This window comes from Pleuronectes platessa, chromosome 3, assembly GCF_947347685.1.
Source record: "Pleuronectes platessa chromosome 3, fPlePla1.1, whole genome shotgun sequence".
In the NCBI taxonomy this organism is placed as follows: Eukaryota; Metazoa; Chordata; class Actinopteri; order Pleuronectiformes; family Pleuronectidae; genus Pleuronectes; species Pleuronectes platessa.
In genome coordinates this window covers 29,408,225-29,423,888 of record NC_070628.1, presented here as the reverse complement: position 1 = coordinate 29,423,888, position 15,664 = coordinate 29,408,225, and the positions used below count along the sequence as shown (strand labels likewise).

The window sequence follows — 15,664 nt, the reverse complement described above, 5'->3', positions numbered from 1 at the left end:
ACTATATAGAACAACAGTATATACAGTAAGAGAGTTATGGGCACGTGAGGTTCTAAGGTGCAGAGATTGGTGATAGTGCCAATAATATATAGTTATAAATTATGTGCTGGGGGTGGGGGGGGTCAGCAGAGTCAGTGTGATGCAGGGGGCTTGTTTGTGAGCCCCACTGCCATAGGGAAAAAACTGTTCAGGTGACGCAAGGTTTTAGTCCTGATGGCCCAGAACCTTTTTCCGGATGGGAGTCTCTGGAATAGGTGGTGACCGGGATGGGTAGGATCAGCAATGATCTTGCCTGCTCTCTTACTGGTCCTGGAGTGGAACAGATCTATGAGAGCCGGCAGGTCGCAGCCGATGACCTTCTCGGCTGACCGAATGATCCGCTGCAGTCTGCCCTTGTCCTTTGCAGTGGAGGCAGCGAACCAGACGGTGATGGATGAGGTGAGGATGGACTCAATGATGGCTGTGTAGAACTCAACCATCACTTTCCGCGGCATGTTGAATTTCCTCAGTTGCTGCAGGAAGAACATCCTCTGCTGGGCCTTCTTGATGGTGGAGGTGATATTCTCTGTCCATCTCAGGTCCTGTGCGATGATCGTCCCCAGGAATCTGAAAGACTGCACTGTTTTAACTGGGGAGTCACACAGGGTGACGGGGGCGGTTTGGGCTGGGCTCCTCCTGAAGTCTGCTACCATCTCTACAGTTTTTAAAGCGTTCAGCTTGTCAGGCGTGTTGGTTTATCCTAAATAAGAGATGAGCCGGACTGGTCCAATTTAAGTATTTATTGAGATGCAATGAAAGATGAACAATTAGCTAGCTATGGACAATTATCACAGCCTAGGCTAAATCAGTTAGCAATAGGTAGTTAATAATGGCCCCGAACAAAAGGGGTTTGATATAATTATAACAGTAGATTTAATATGATTGGTTATGAAAGATAGAAGGGGAGTCACCGCAAATCAATTTGGTTCTCCCTTATTGGTCCATAGCTGTAGTCCCCCGCCTCTTGTCAAGGAATCCAGGAAGTGACAAGAATTCCTCCTCCGTCACGCTCCTACTCTACGCTGCCGGTTGCTAGGCAACCCTCCCTCTCCTGTTAGTTCGATGTTTTTTCATGAAACTAGCCTTGAGTAGAAAATATTGTTGTGCAATAGTAGTAGTAGATTTGACGTTGGCTAATTATTAATAATCATGAAATATGATTATTAAAATAAAAATTATTTATTAAAAATAATTAAAAATTATAAAGCTATTAATTAAGAATAGTAAAATAATTTATTAGAAATGATACGGTTATCAATTAATAATAGTTAAATAATTAATGAAAACAATCAAATTATCAATTAAGAATGTAACAATCAGTAATTATTACTTATCGTCGCGGGGCACCACCCTGGTTAGATTTCTCCATGTAACATGAAATATGAGAGTGTAGGTCGGGACGGGTGTAAAAGCAGGTTTAGGAGGGAAGAGAGAGAGAGAGAGGAAGATAAAGAGAGAGATCAGAAAAGCTCTCAAAAACATCGTCAGAGACAAGGTTACAGAAACTTTACCACTCGGTACTCAAATTGGAGTTGTGCACTGAAGTTTTTATCGGCAAAGTCTCTGCAAACCCAGTCGGACGATAACAGTGCTGCCGTAGACTCTCCATAACGGCGCGAAGCACTTTAAAACATTTCAACACGGTACAAAGGAACCGGAAGTGAAGTATCGTTTCGCCGCGTTTAAACACGGACTGAAAACAAGATTCGGCGATCTTCAAACAAACATACAATCCAATAAATGACACGCTAAGTATTTAAACTAGTTTTCTGCCCAGACAATTTGTTACAACCTTGAGTCTCTCTCTCTCTCTCTCTCTCTCTCTCTCTCTCTCTCTCTCTCTCTCTCTCTCTCTCTCTCTCTCTCTCTCTCTCTCTCTCTCTCTCTCTCTCTCTCTCTCTCTCTCTCTCTCTCTCTCCCCACCGCCAGCCGGACCTCCAGCCGGACTCAACTTATGCAGCTCTCTGTAAATTGTTCTTTTGGTAACAGCCCGTTCTTGGTAGGGGTGGGTGGCATTTTTGTTCAAACCATGTTTTCTCCTGTTTTTGTTGGTGAGGAGTAAAGGCCTCTGTATGCTTCTCCGAGTCCGTTGCGGAAGGACGGACGGACAAAGCAGACGGACCCTTTTTGATTTATAGTTCTACGAGCCTTTTTGTTGTGAAAACAATTCACCGCCAGAACAGTAGATGGCGCAACGGAAGTCGAGCTAAGAGAAGCCTACCTCATGAGGTATATAGAAGAAGTCCACGCTGGTTTATTTAGGTCCTCCCGGCTCCTCACACACAGTGAACGATGGCAACTAACAGAAAAAGGATGTTGATGACGCGACAGTTTTTGGTGAAATAAAGTGACACCCAGCGGGTCAAAATGCTTATGTTATCGTGTCTTAACGCAGCGGTTCCCCGGTCTTGTTTCCAAACTGCGTCGCTAATTCAACAGCTGCAACAGCTTGAAGCTACACGGAGGCAGCTAGCTTCCCCCCAGCTTCCACACACAGTCAGCACGGACACCCGATACTAACTACTACCAAGTGTTTGCTTCTAACCTGACGGTGTTTGAGAAACAGTGTCATGACAGCCGTGGGATTAAAGTCAGCGGGTTTTTGCGCTGTTCCCACCGCAGTTAGCATGGTGGCTAGTGTCGTCGCCAGGCTTTTAAACTTGAACTCGCCTCCGGCGATTGGACAAGCGTGTTTGTTGATCCAGGATTTGAGAAGGAATAATTAGACACTTATACATGAAGTTCTGGAAATTGAACATTTATTGTATTCACTGAAATACTTACAGAGAGTCTCTGGGGTTCTGCCGGACACGTCACCAGGTTCAGTGGATCATGTCGAGAAGAAGCCCCGTTCAATCCTAAGTCCACAGTATATATAATCAGACACAGGGTGGGCACAGAGGCGGTTCTTTTTCTTTGAGGGAATTCATCTGGCCAGTTATTGGCCAGATGTATACTGTTTCCTCAAAGTGCAGTTTTTTGCAAGCACATCACTTTCAACTGACCAGGTGTCCCACCACTGTGGCCTTGGCAAACAGGGAGCCTGCCACAGTGGAGAGACCCAGCAGATAATACTTTTCCGGAGGATTTCATATCTTTTTCTCACCATATTTCATGAAGCACCTTATTGTATTAGTTCTGGCACGTCCTCTCTCTTTTCTGAGCATCCGTGCTTTCATTATTTCAAATCTCAAGATGAATTTCCATCACACACTTTTCTCCGAATTGTATTTTGGGTCAGATTGACATTCAGGTTGACACCTGCTCTTTCTGTGGTCGTGCTCTGGGCCTGACCCTGCGTCTGAGTCAAAAAGATTATACATCATTCTAACTAAAAGTAACTGTTGTAGCATTATTGATTATATGGATTATACAGCTAATATATGTTCACAGGATATAGGTAAAATATAATCACAAGATACAGAGAAACATAGATATCTCAACAATCCCTCTGTTGACATGTGTTAATCACATGTCACTAAAATCAGGGTAAGGCTCCCAGCATTTCATCGGGCTATTGCATGAAGTATTAAGTTTAGGGGTTCTAACGACTGTTAGGGCTCCTGTGAGAGATATTGTGTCGGGAAAGTCAAAACCGTGTCCTGTAAGGGTCCATACATCACCATTTGGGGCTATGTGACTAATCATAATTGAGCATCAACTTATTGGGGAAGTCCGAAAGCAGGGGTCAGAACGACTGAGGGGACAGTCTGTAACGCAAGAGCAAAGGCATGGTCAATATCTGGTAAGTTGTCACCATCTGGGCAGAAATCATAAGAAACGCAGTCCCTCATCTCCTCAGAGTGAGCTAGCAGGGGCAGTTGTAATGCACGTTCAGTGTCATTCTTTTGTATCGCAGAGTCTATGACACGGATGCACAGGGCTCGAATGCAGGGAACACAACAACATCCGCAGATGGCGAACAGGGCTATGAACACTGCGACAGATAGTATGAAGGCCGAGACCAGTTTAGACCATTTGCCAAAGAAGTTAGACATAAAATCATCCCATGGTTTCACGCCAGAGTGTTCCTTCATTTCCACAGAGAGTGAACGCAGTCCATGGAGTGCTTTAGATAAGGTACCGTCTGGGGCCGTGTTGTTAGGGATGAACGTACAACATTGTGCACCTATCATAGCACATACACCCCCTCTCTCTGCTAAAAGGAAATCAACTGCTACACGATTTTGAAATGACATCAAGGAGGTGGCAGACAGCTGTTCGTGTACCGCTGATACTGCGTCTCTGGTGAAATTGGACAAGCGTTGGATGTTATAGTGGAGATAGTTGATTCGGTCGACATTTTTGATGGGAGTAACTGGGAACATAGCACTAATGATAGGCATGCTCTCAAATCCTGCTGCAATGTTATCTGCCAGTTTATACTCATCTGGGACCCCCCGGGGAATTCCTATAGCATCCATATACACCGGACTACTGGAAAAAGCATCAACTGATCTGCGTGCCCTAGGGTGTAAGTCGGCTGCTTGGGATAACGCGGCTTGAACTTCATTGGATGCTTGAATTACAGAGATTGGTGATACAAAGGAAACCAACGCGCATGTGCCGAACCAATTCGGAGGAAGCCAGCCGAACACTTTCTTCCCTCCGCAATACCACCAGACATCAGAGCGGGCCACAGTAAGAGACAGTGCTGTGGTGTTGCTGGTGAGATTGAGCATGGTGTGACAGTGAGTAGGGTTAAGGTGTCCCATTAAACGTGCTGGGTGGCTTTCCTTGGAGCGGGTTATACAGGTGAAATTAACCCCTTTGTCTAGTCGATTACTGAAGAATGGTGGTGTGGCATTTTGTGGGGTCATGGGATACCAGTCGTCATACTGTTTGCATCTGGGTGAGGGAACATGTTTCCCCATTATGTTCAATAGACAGTGTATGTCAGGAGTGCCTTCAGATACATGTTCTGTGGTACCTATACTGGTATATTCGAATGGTGTGGGAACCATATGCAATACAGGTCGGGGGCCGGAACACACAACACAATCAGAAAAAGGGGAAGATCTAGCAGCTTCCTGGGCTAGCAACAGCCAAGTATTGGACATGTGATACCCTGTCTCTGAACCAAGAACGTTATCATAGGTCAGATCATCTGTGACGAAGGCCAGGACACCGCTTCCTTGGGGCACGGGTTCAATGAAAGGTGAGAAAGAGGTCGTGTTAGAGGGAGTGGACGCATCTGGCCAAGTCTGTTCTATCATGAGTTCCACTGAGGGATAACCTTTGACGTAAGCCGTTAGGGACAGATAGAGGGAGGAGTACTTTTCCCCGCGACACTTCCAACTTGAGCAAGTTTGTTGTGTGATTTGGGAGATGTTTTGTTTTGTTAGATCGACTGTAAGTAACAGATATGATCCCCCCTCCTCTTGGGGTTGGATCACTCCCCGAGCTAGTCCCACCAGGTTTTTTATTTTTTTACAAAACCAGGCCGAAGGCCTTGGCTCCCAGTCTGTGCCAGAATATGCGACCGTGTAATCCCATCCTTTCATTGAGACTGGATTTACATAATATTGTGCGTATCTGTAAGTGGGACAATCGAAATGCCGACACACGTCTATTTGAAATGTGATGCGTGCATTACCTTCTACCGTAAGACATATGGGTTCATTCTTAGATGTGGTGCCGGGTCTAGAACAGGTTTTTACCTTTGGTGCGGTGGAGCCAGAGCGCTTGCTCCGAGAGTGATGTTCTGGTTTGTGATATTGCCGAGTAGGATTGGTCAGGAAAGGGGTGGTGGGGGTGATATGAGAGGCGGCAGTTGGAGTCGTGGGGGACGTGGTGGAGCTTGAGTTTAGTTTCTTTTCGAACCATAGCAGAGGAAATACAATCACTAAAGTGATAATGGTCAAAAACAGTACTGTCCCCCTAAACCCACATAACCCAGGGTGTCTGAAAGGATGCCAAGGTCTTTGTCTTGGTTCCATTTTTCCTTATATTTTATTAAAACACATGCAGAGAAAATTAAACAGAAGAAACAAAATTAAACTTAACACTATCGATTCTGTTAAATGATTTAAAATGAATAGAAAAATTTAACACAAAAGGTAAAAATAAAACTAATACTGTGGACTCTGTTAAATGATTAAAATGAATAGTAAAATAGGAAATCAAAGTTAAAACTCCGGCGTCGGTTCACAGGTCCCGCCGAGAAGATCTTTATCAGTGTATGAGAGGAGGTGTGGTGTAGCTCTGAGAGGTTACTAGCACTTCAGGCTGTATCAGTTATAGTGTGTCCCAAGGTCTGTGTGCGTACTTGGGAAACTGGAACGCTTTATCAGTGTGTGAGAGGGGGTGTGGTGTAGCTCTGAGAGGTTACTAGCACTTCAGGCTGTATCAGTTTCTGTGTCCCCCAAGGTCTGTGTGCTTGCTTGGGGAACTGGAGCGCCCTCTGTTGGAGTGATGTTGTCAGTGTCCGGGACGTCTCCTGGAGGCGGGGCGTTGGTGGCCACACAGTGGTTCAAGTGGAACCAGACGGTTCGTCCCTGCACTTTCAGAGTGTGTGAGGAGCGGTCGGTGATCAGATGTGGACCAGTCCAACGAGGGCCGTCCCACTTTCTCTTGAATGCTCTTATGAGGACCCACGATCCTGGCAGCAGAGTCGTGGGATCCGGGAGATCCGACGTCACCTGTGGGGTCTGGGAGGAGTCTGTTATTGCCTGTAGAGAGACTACAGATTGAGTCAGTGCCAACCAATATCCGTTGGGGGAGTAAGGCATCAATGGAACATTGTGAAACTCTTCCCCTCCTGGGCCCGCTGTGGGGAGGAGGGGCATCCTGCCTGTACACAGTTGAAACGGGGATAGGCCTGTTCGGGTTGATGGGGTCATGCGTGCTTCTGCGAGAGCTATGGGCAGTGCATGCACCCAGGACAGACCTGTGGTGGCCATGATTTTGACCAATTTGGTTTTTAGGACCCCATTTGCGCGCTCTACCTTTCCCTGAGATTGAGGGTGGTACACTGCTCCAAAACTATGTTTTATTCCAAAAGTCTGTTCCACTTGTTGTAGATGTTTGTTGTTAAAATGTGAACCATTGTCTGACCTGATCATTTTGGGAAAACCATGTCTGGGGATAATGGTATGAATGAGCATTTTTATTACTCCTGCTGCATCTTCCTTTTTTGTGGGTGCAGCTTCTACCCATCCTGAGAACATGTCCACAATCACCAGGAGGTATCTAAAACCTTCTTTTCGTTGGTGAGGTCCCATGTCTGTGTAATCTATTACAATGTGTTGCCAGGGACCCGACGGGGGTTTGAACTCTCCTGGGGGTGCGGTGGTGCCTTTTTTAGGGTTGTGTGCGAGGCAGATAGTGCACTTCTGACAGTGGTCTTTTACCATGTCCTTCATGTGGGGGTGAAACCATGCTTCCATAAGCTGAAGCGTTGACCTTATTCCCCGGTGGGATTGTCCATGAGCTTCTACCACTAAATCTTTAAAAATAGACATAGGAAGTGCATTCTCCCATCTTTGTGTTTCCACAACCCTTGTATATTTTGGTCACCTGTGGTCCCCATGCCCCTCTTTCATACAATCCTGCTTTTCTCTGGGCCTCTATGACGTCTACAATGGTGCGTGTGGGAAATGGGGATATGTCTGAGTCTAAACGCATCATGTGATGTGCATATCCTGCTGCTTGTTTGGCCTGTTCATCTGCAGCCGCATTTCCTCTCGTGGTTTGATCTGTCCCTGTCTTATGAGCTGCGCATTTGATAATAGCTACTTTTGTGGGGCCCATGATGGCATCAGATAAGTCTTTCACCTCGATCAGGTGTTTTACATCTGATCCAGTAGTGGTCTTCCAGGAAGTGTGCTGCAGTTTGGAAAGTTCATGGTGACATAGTCCGTACACATATGCAGAATCTGTGTAAATGTTCACTATTTTCCCTTCTCCCAATGTCAATGCCTTTACAACCGCTTTCAGTTCCGCTTTTTGGGCAGAAATAGCTGGTATTGCTTCCGCATGTAGTAGATCAAAACCTCCATGGGTAGAGTTGTGTCGGACCACAGCATATCCTGCTTTGAGTCTACCAGTCGTGGTGTCTCGATAGCAGCAGCCGTCGGTGTACATGTTTTCTACTTCTGCATCTTTCCATGGTTCATTAGATAAATCTTTTCTTATCTTCATGTCTTCCACTACTCGCATAGCGCAATCATGTGCTGGATGCGTCATCAGTTGTCCTGCCATGTTTATCCCCTCTGAGGTAAATGTAATGTGTGGTTGTAGCAATATGTCTGATAGTCTACTTTGTCTTAGTGCTGACATGGAAAACATGTTGCTCGTCACATAGGATGTTACACCATGATCTGTAAAGACCTGTACAGGATGTCTCATGACTATGTGTGCAGTTTTGTTTAATGCAGTAGCAATTCCTGCCACTATTTTGGTGCATGTTGGCTGTCCTTTCTCTACAGTATCTAGCATGGAGCTGTGATAAGCCAAAACTTTTCTGGAGCCTTGTGTACCGGGTTCCCCCTTCTGAAAGAGAACAGCGTTTACGCAATTTTCTCTTTCAGACACATCCAGAAAGAAAGGTTTGCTGTAATCAGGAATGGACAGATTCGTGGTTTGTGCCAGATTCTGTTTCAGAGAAATGAACGATGCATCAGCTTCCGTTGTCCATTGTAGAGATGCTGTAAGATTTTTAGCCCCTTGTTCTTTTATCAGGGAGCGTAATGGCAGTGTGAGGTTGCAGTAATCAGCGATGTAGGTGCGTGAGTAATTACACAATCCTAAAAAAGCCATCATCTGTCTCACTGTCTGTGGTTTTGGATGTGAGATTATGGATGTGAGTTGTGAGGCAGTCAAGTTGGTGCCGTGGGCTGTGAGTTTTCTCCCCAGAAATGTGACACTTTGTCGGACTAATTGCATTTTCTTTCGGCTGATTTTAAAGCCGGCTTTGTGTAGCGCGCCGAGAATGCTGAGCGACGCTTGTGTGGCTGCTTCCTCTGAGGGAGAGGCGATGAGTAAATCATCTACATATTGTATTAGCAGTGTGTCTTGGGGAAGTGAGAGAGAGTCAAGGGTATGTCTGAGCACCTCATTAAAAATGCCTGGAGATAAACAAAACCCCTGAGGTAAACGGGTATATGTGTATTTCTGTCCTTTGAATGTGAAAGCAAACACCTCTGCCTGCTGTGGTGTAATGGGAATGCAAAAGAATGCATTTGCAAGGTCCAGTACTGTAAACCAAGTGTGTTGTGGCGTGAGAGTCAGTAAAGATGTAAATGGATTTGGGACGGGGGATGGGTGCGTGAGTGTGATATCATTAATGGCGCGTAAATCATGTACCATCCGTTATGATTTGCCATCTGCTTTAGGAACGGGTAATAACGGTGTGTTCCAGGAGGAGGTGGTGGGTGTGAGGACTCCCGCCTCTAACAGACCTTTAACTGTTTCTGCTATGCCTGCTTCTGCTTCAGGTTTGATACGATACTGAGGCTTATGTATCACACGTGAGGTGTCAAAATGAAAAAGTGGGGGTGGAATGGAGCACAGCCCTACATCAAACGGGCCTTGTGACCACAGCTCTGAAGGGAGTGAGGCCACTTGTTGCATAGCAGAGGAACTGTCTGTGTTCTCTCTTCCATGATATCGTGTCACATGTTCGTGTGTGGGAGTCGCTGTATCTTGTTCTTCTATATACACTCTGTACAGCTGGCCTGTGGGTGAAAAGGAAACTTGTGGTATGTGTGTGTGTTGCCAGTCAGTCATGCTGAGAGCCGTTTTTACCATCGGCCCTAAGGAGCGGGCCTCACCTTTCATATTTACAGCGAGAGAAATGTGAGGCACTGCATCGTGGGAGACATAATATGAGAGCTGCTGTGGTGAAAGTTGAACACCAGCTGCAGCGCCCTCCTGACCTATGTACAAATATTGTGAGTGAATGAGCCACTTATCCCCTTCTATGTCTAAAAAGGCTTGATCATATATTGGATCGGGGTCTCGGAGATAATTGAGAGTGACATGGGGAGGGTCTGGGGGAGGAGCAAAAGGTCCTATAGAATACACCCATGGCTTCCACTTTGAGAAGGCTCCCACTATGCCTAGATCAGTAGGCGTGGTTAGCACCGTCCAATAAATGTCAGCCATTTGATGAATGACATCCTGATCTGTAGCTACCATCATGTGGTGTTGGTTGGAGGGAGATGGGTTCAGATTAAACAATGAGCCATCAGGAAATGAGACCAGCATGTTTGTGGGTTGACACTGCACAGTTGCACTCAATTTACATAATAAGTCTCTCCCTAACAGATTAACTGGGCAGCCTGGGGCATGTAGCATTCTATGTTGCAGGGTTTGGTGGGCCATGGAAATGGAAAAAGGATGTGTAAATTTGTTAAACGTAGTAATCCCTGTCACCCCAACAACCGGAATTTTATGTGAGCTGAGATCTGAGGGTAAGACTTCAGTCAAGGTGGAATGTGCTGCCCCCGTGTCCACCATCATAGTAATTTTCTGGCCATTAATTTCTACTTCAATCAGGGGATCGGCCTGGGGAAATGGGTTCCGGGTGACAGGGCCTCTCTATTGCCAGGTGGGCATGTTGTGCGAGGGGCCAGGTGGGGCCATGTGCCCTTGAGTCTGTGGGTTACCCCTCCCTCTTGGTTGGTACATGCCTCTACCTGCCTGTGGCTGAGTGTGACACTGCGCTTGGTAGTTAGGGCAATCGCGAAGCCAGTGGTCAGGTGCTCCACAGATAAAACATCCATCTGTACGGGGCTTTGTAAAACCCCTACCCCTCCTTCCCCTTCCTCTAAAGGGTGGGGGAAAGTGAGGTGCCTGCGGATATGGGCTTTGTGTGGGCCATGGTGGCTGAGCAGCTACAGGAGGGGGTGAAGCTACAACAGCCATCACAGTTGCTGTGGAGTCTTTATTCTTTTTAGCTGCTGTAGTAGCAGCGAGAGCTAGCCCTGTTTGATGGGCCTCAAGCAGAGCTTTATTTTGTTGAGTTTTGGCTTCTATTTTTGTGACATAATTTTTCAGATGATGTAAAAGGGAAACACGCCAGTCTCTAAACGTAGTCTGTGCCAATCCTGGAATATCTGCTAGTTTGGGCTGTACCTCCGATGGGAGGCCATCTACGCAGGCTTTTCTAAACATCATATTTTCTACAGAGGCGGTCCCTCCTGGATGTGAACCTGTGTTATTAGTCCAATCCTCCACTGCTTTGAGTAAGTACTGATCTGCAGTCTGACCTTGAATCCAGGGGATAACAGAGAGTCCATGCAGGCCCCAGTCAGGTGGGTACTTTAAGTTTAGGGCAGCATATAGGTTCCCTCTGTGGTTAAAGAGAGCCTCGTCATCTGCTATCATTGTGGTGTTAGCTTCTTCATCTATTTCTTTGGTGATTTGAGCGGAGGTTACTCCTCCCAATAGGGACCTCCAATCTCCCAGGCAAAGTTTGAGTCCCTGAGTGTTGCCTTCGAATTTATTTATCCATGCTCTAGCGCCATCTGTTAGTGGGGGCAATTTGGCCTGGAGAGCTGCTAAGTCTCCAAATGTCCAGGGTTTATACACTGGTCCCTGTCCCTGTCCCCCTTCTTTTAGAGGAAATATTTTAGCCGCTGCTTCAGGGTCAGAATGACTCTGTTCAAACATGTGTGCATATTCTGACAATAAACCTATCCCTTCACCTTTTTCCTTTTTCTCCTGATCATATGCTGCTCTCTGTAGTCTGGTGTCCCTGCGCCCTTTCTCTTGTTGGTATTTTTCATACGACGCATCGAATGGTATCAAAAGAGGTTGGTCTATTCTGACAGTTTTAGTTTTTTTCGTTACCGTGGCAACGGGGTGTGTGTGTGTGTCTTCCGTTTCATATCTCCCTTCCTCCAACTCCTCTTGCTGCCTGTTGAGCTGCCTGAGTTTCTCTCTGTGCTCCTCGTCTTCCTCCACTCTCCGTTCTCTGTATTTGTTGTTCCTTTCCCCAATGTCGCGCAACATGAGAACAGTATTTTTTAACTGTATTATTTCTTGGTCAAGACGTTTTGCTTTGTCCTCCATGTGTCTTTTATCCTGCAGATTTGATGTTCTCTCTTTCTCTCTATTTAGTTGGAATCTTACTTCCTTAACTTCACACAGCCTCTGTTGTACAGTGGACACTTCCTGAGAGTGAGATAATGACCACGTCGGTGACTGTCTGCCGTCGTTGCATAAATCTTCCTCTTTTAGTGTGTCATCTTGCACGGACGGGCACGGAGATGATACACAATTTTGGTTGTTATTTCCCACGTCTCTACTTTCTACTGTACCAACAAAATCCCCGGTTACTTTTATGTCAAACACAGGAGCCATTACCCCCGGCGGGTCTGTGAGTTTCTGGTTATATGGTGGAGGCTGGTCCTCCACTCGCAACACTGGATACAGGGAGTTTGTATGTTTTGAACCCATGGGTTTGTTTTGTCTTTTGTCTGAGCTTATTGAACACACGATTTTTGCAAATTCTGCCAGTTCAGTTTTCTTTTTATGGATGCGCCTCAGTTTTTTCTTCAACCGTTTTTTCTTAAACCCAAAACACCCATCTGATGTTTTTTCTATTTTACCCGAGACGTCCAGGATCCTCCCGTTTAACAGGGCCAGTCTGGCGGTAAATGCAGGGATGGGATCTGCAGTTGAATCGAGTGGAATCATCCACTTTTGAGTAATCCATTTATGGATGCGTTTTTGTGCCTCCTTTTTAGCTTTGTCTCGATCCACACTGTGTTGAATTTCTTTTAAAATGGCCAAATGAATCACCTCCTGAAATGTTGCATTAGTAGTCGTCATTTTGTTTGTTTCTTTAACTACTTTTTTCACAATTTTTATCAAATACTGTTGGCAGAACTTAGATGTGGAGGACGCATTGCCATGTGCACTTGGTCAGAACAGGAAGCTTCTACTACAGAAATAGTTTCAGTAGCGCCTGTTCTCTGGGTGTTTAACACAACCAAAATACACACTTTTCCACAATCTATTAATATTCTGCCAATATCTATTCCAACCCTCAATAGCCTTTCAGAACTGTGACTCAAAACACTCTTTGTGTTCGTAATTACCTTGATGTCACAGGAAACCAGCCCACACTTTTCCCCTTTAATCCCAGACTAGGAAATCCCTGATTCCCTTTTTCACTTCATATCTGACTCCGGACACAGATATGAGTGTGGCCCCTGGCCATAGGATCCCAAATCCTTTAAATTATAGTGCGTGCTCCGTGCACCACTTTATCAGTGTTCCATACACTTCTCAATGTGGCTCCTGGCCATAGGATCCCAAATCCTTTAAATTATAGTGCGTGCTCCATGCACCACTTTATCAGTGTTCCGTACACTTCTCAATGTGGCTCCTGGCCATAGGATCCCAAATCCTTTAAATTATAGTGCGTGCTCCATGCACCACTTTATCAGTGTTCCGTACACTTCTCAGTGTGGCCCCTGGCCATAGGATCCCAAATCCTTTCAATAAATGTAAATGGTTTCAAACCATAGGGTCCCAGACCCTTACAATTTCCTTCACTCCACTCTTAATATACTTACATCTCGTATTTCTCTTTGCTCACAGTTAATTTAGTTATTTTTCCAATCACAGCCGTTTTAGTTATAAAAAGGTCGCTGCTCACCTGTTTTATGTTGACCGGTCTTTCACTGTGAACAACGAGATCCTCGAGATGTCCTCTTATCGTCAATACGATCTGTCCTTTTTTCCTTCACTGGATCACGTCGGGGTCACCAATTTTGTCGTCGCCAGGCTTTTAAACTTGAACTCGCCTCCGGCGATTGGACAAGCGTGTTTGTTGATCCAGGATTTGAGAAGGAATAATTAGACACTTATACATGAAGTTCTGGAAATTGAACATTTATTGTATTCACTGAAATACTTACAGAGAGTCTCTGGGGTTCTGCCGGACACGTCACCAGGTTCAGTGGATCATGTCGAGAAGAAGCCCCGTTCAATCCTAAGTCCACAGTATATATAATCAGACACAGGGTGGGCACAGAGGCGGTTCTTTTTCTTTGAGGGAATTCATCTGGCCAGTTATTGGCCAGATGTATACTGTTTCCTCAAAGTGCAGTTTTTTGCAAGCACATCACTTTCAACTGACCAGGTGTCCCACCACTGTGGCCTTGGCAAACAGGGAGCCTGCCACAGTGGAGAGACCCAGCAGATAATACTTTTCCGGAGGATTTCATATCTTTTTCTCACCATATTTCATGAAGCACCTTATTGTATTAGTTCTGGCACGTCCTCTCTCTTTTCTGAGCATCCGTGCTTTCATTATTTCAAATCTCAAGATGAATTTCCATCACACACTTTTCTCCGAATTGTATTTTGGGTCAGATTGACATTCAGGTTGACACCTGCTCTTTCTGTGGTCGTGCTCTGGGCCTGACCCTGCGTCTGAGTCAAAAAGATTATACATCATTCTAACTAAAAGTAACTGTTGTAGCATTATTGATTATATGGATTATACAGCTAATATTTGTTCACAGGATATAGGTAAAATATAATCACAAGATACAGAGAAACATAGATATCTCAACACTAGCCCCGTTATGAAAGTTCGTTATAACCGTATGTGACCGTACACACATGCCGTAAGTGCTCTAACCAGCCACCGTCAGCCGGACAACGCCGCTGGCTTAACACACTTGTCACATTAATCATAGAGATACAGAACGTCATGTGGATACTGGGGAAGATGCGGAGGCCAAAGCAATGCCACAGTCCCCCCCCACATGGATCCCATGATTAAGGCTGACATGACGGCCGAGGAGCTCCACTTTGTGCTCCGTATTAAGGAGGTGGAGTGTGAGGCAATGCATCTACGAGTGCGAGCTCTAGAGTTGGAGCGGGAACCCCCATTAGCGTCTGCCACCCCCATTCAGGTAACATCACCTACCCTCTTCCATCAGGATAGCTTTGATGTCGGCAGACATGTGGCACTTGTTCCTCCGTTTAGGGAAACAGAAGTTGATTCATACTTTTGTGCATTTGAACGTATTGCGTCTGCTTTAAGATGGCCTAAGGATGTTTGGCCAATATTGTTACAGTGTAAATTAGTAGGCAAAGCACAGGAGGTCTTAAATAGTCTTACTCTAGACCAGAGCCTGGATTATGAGGTGTTAAAATCTACTGTTCTACGTGCCTATGAATTAGTTCCTGAGGCTTATCGCCAAAAATTTAGGAACTGTAGAAGAACTGGCAACCAAACGTATGGTGAATTTGCACATGAGAAGACCACATTGTTTAATAAATGGTGTCAGGCTTCTGAAACCAAGGATTTTATTGCTTTGCGTGAACTTATGCTTCTTGAGGAGTTCAAAAGATGTTTGCCTGAGAATATTGTGGTGTACTTAAATGAACAAAAGGTTGCAACCTTGTCACAAGCAGCAGTGCTGGCTGATGAATTTGCCCTAACCCATAAGAATGTGTTTTCCTCACATGTGTCCCGTGATGGGGTAGTTGTAGGGGAAAGACAAAAGTCAACCCGGAGTCCCAGGCGCCAGTCACCAGTTTCACGTGATAGGCGTGCATGTTTCTACTGCCATGAAAGTGGACATTTTATTGCTGATTGTCCGTGTTACGAACTGTGTTCTATATGTCCTGTATGTGTACATGTATTGTGTTCTGT

At 45.5% G+C, this 15,664-nt stretch overlaps 1 protein-coding gene across 2 annotated transcripts; it reads right to left on the bottom strand.

The window, feature by feature from the left end:
- Positions 1 to 2,781: 2,781 nt before the first annotated feature.
- On the bottom strand, positions 2,782 to 14,568 carry LOC128437388 (uncharacterized). 2 transcript variants are annotated; one of them, XM_053419519.1, is made up of 2 exons: positions 13,652 to 14,568; positions 2,782 to 6,721 (listed from the first exon to the last, which is right to left on the bottom strand). In XM_053419519.1, the coding sequence occupies exon 2, from the start codon at positions 5,976 to 5,978 to the stop codon at positions 3,702 to 3,704; it is 2,277 nt and encodes a 758-aa protein (XP_053275494.1). In that variant the 5' UTR covers positions 5,979 to 6,721; positions 13,652 to 14,568; the 3' UTR covers positions 2,782 to 3,701. The 2 variants fall into 2 exon arrangements, with proteins under 2 accessions (XP_053275494.1, XP_053275495.1); XM_053419520.1 differs by having other exon boundaries at positions 2,782 to 6,689; positions 13,914 to 14,568.
- Between the last annotated feature and the right edge of the window lie 1,096 nt (positions 14,569 to 15,664).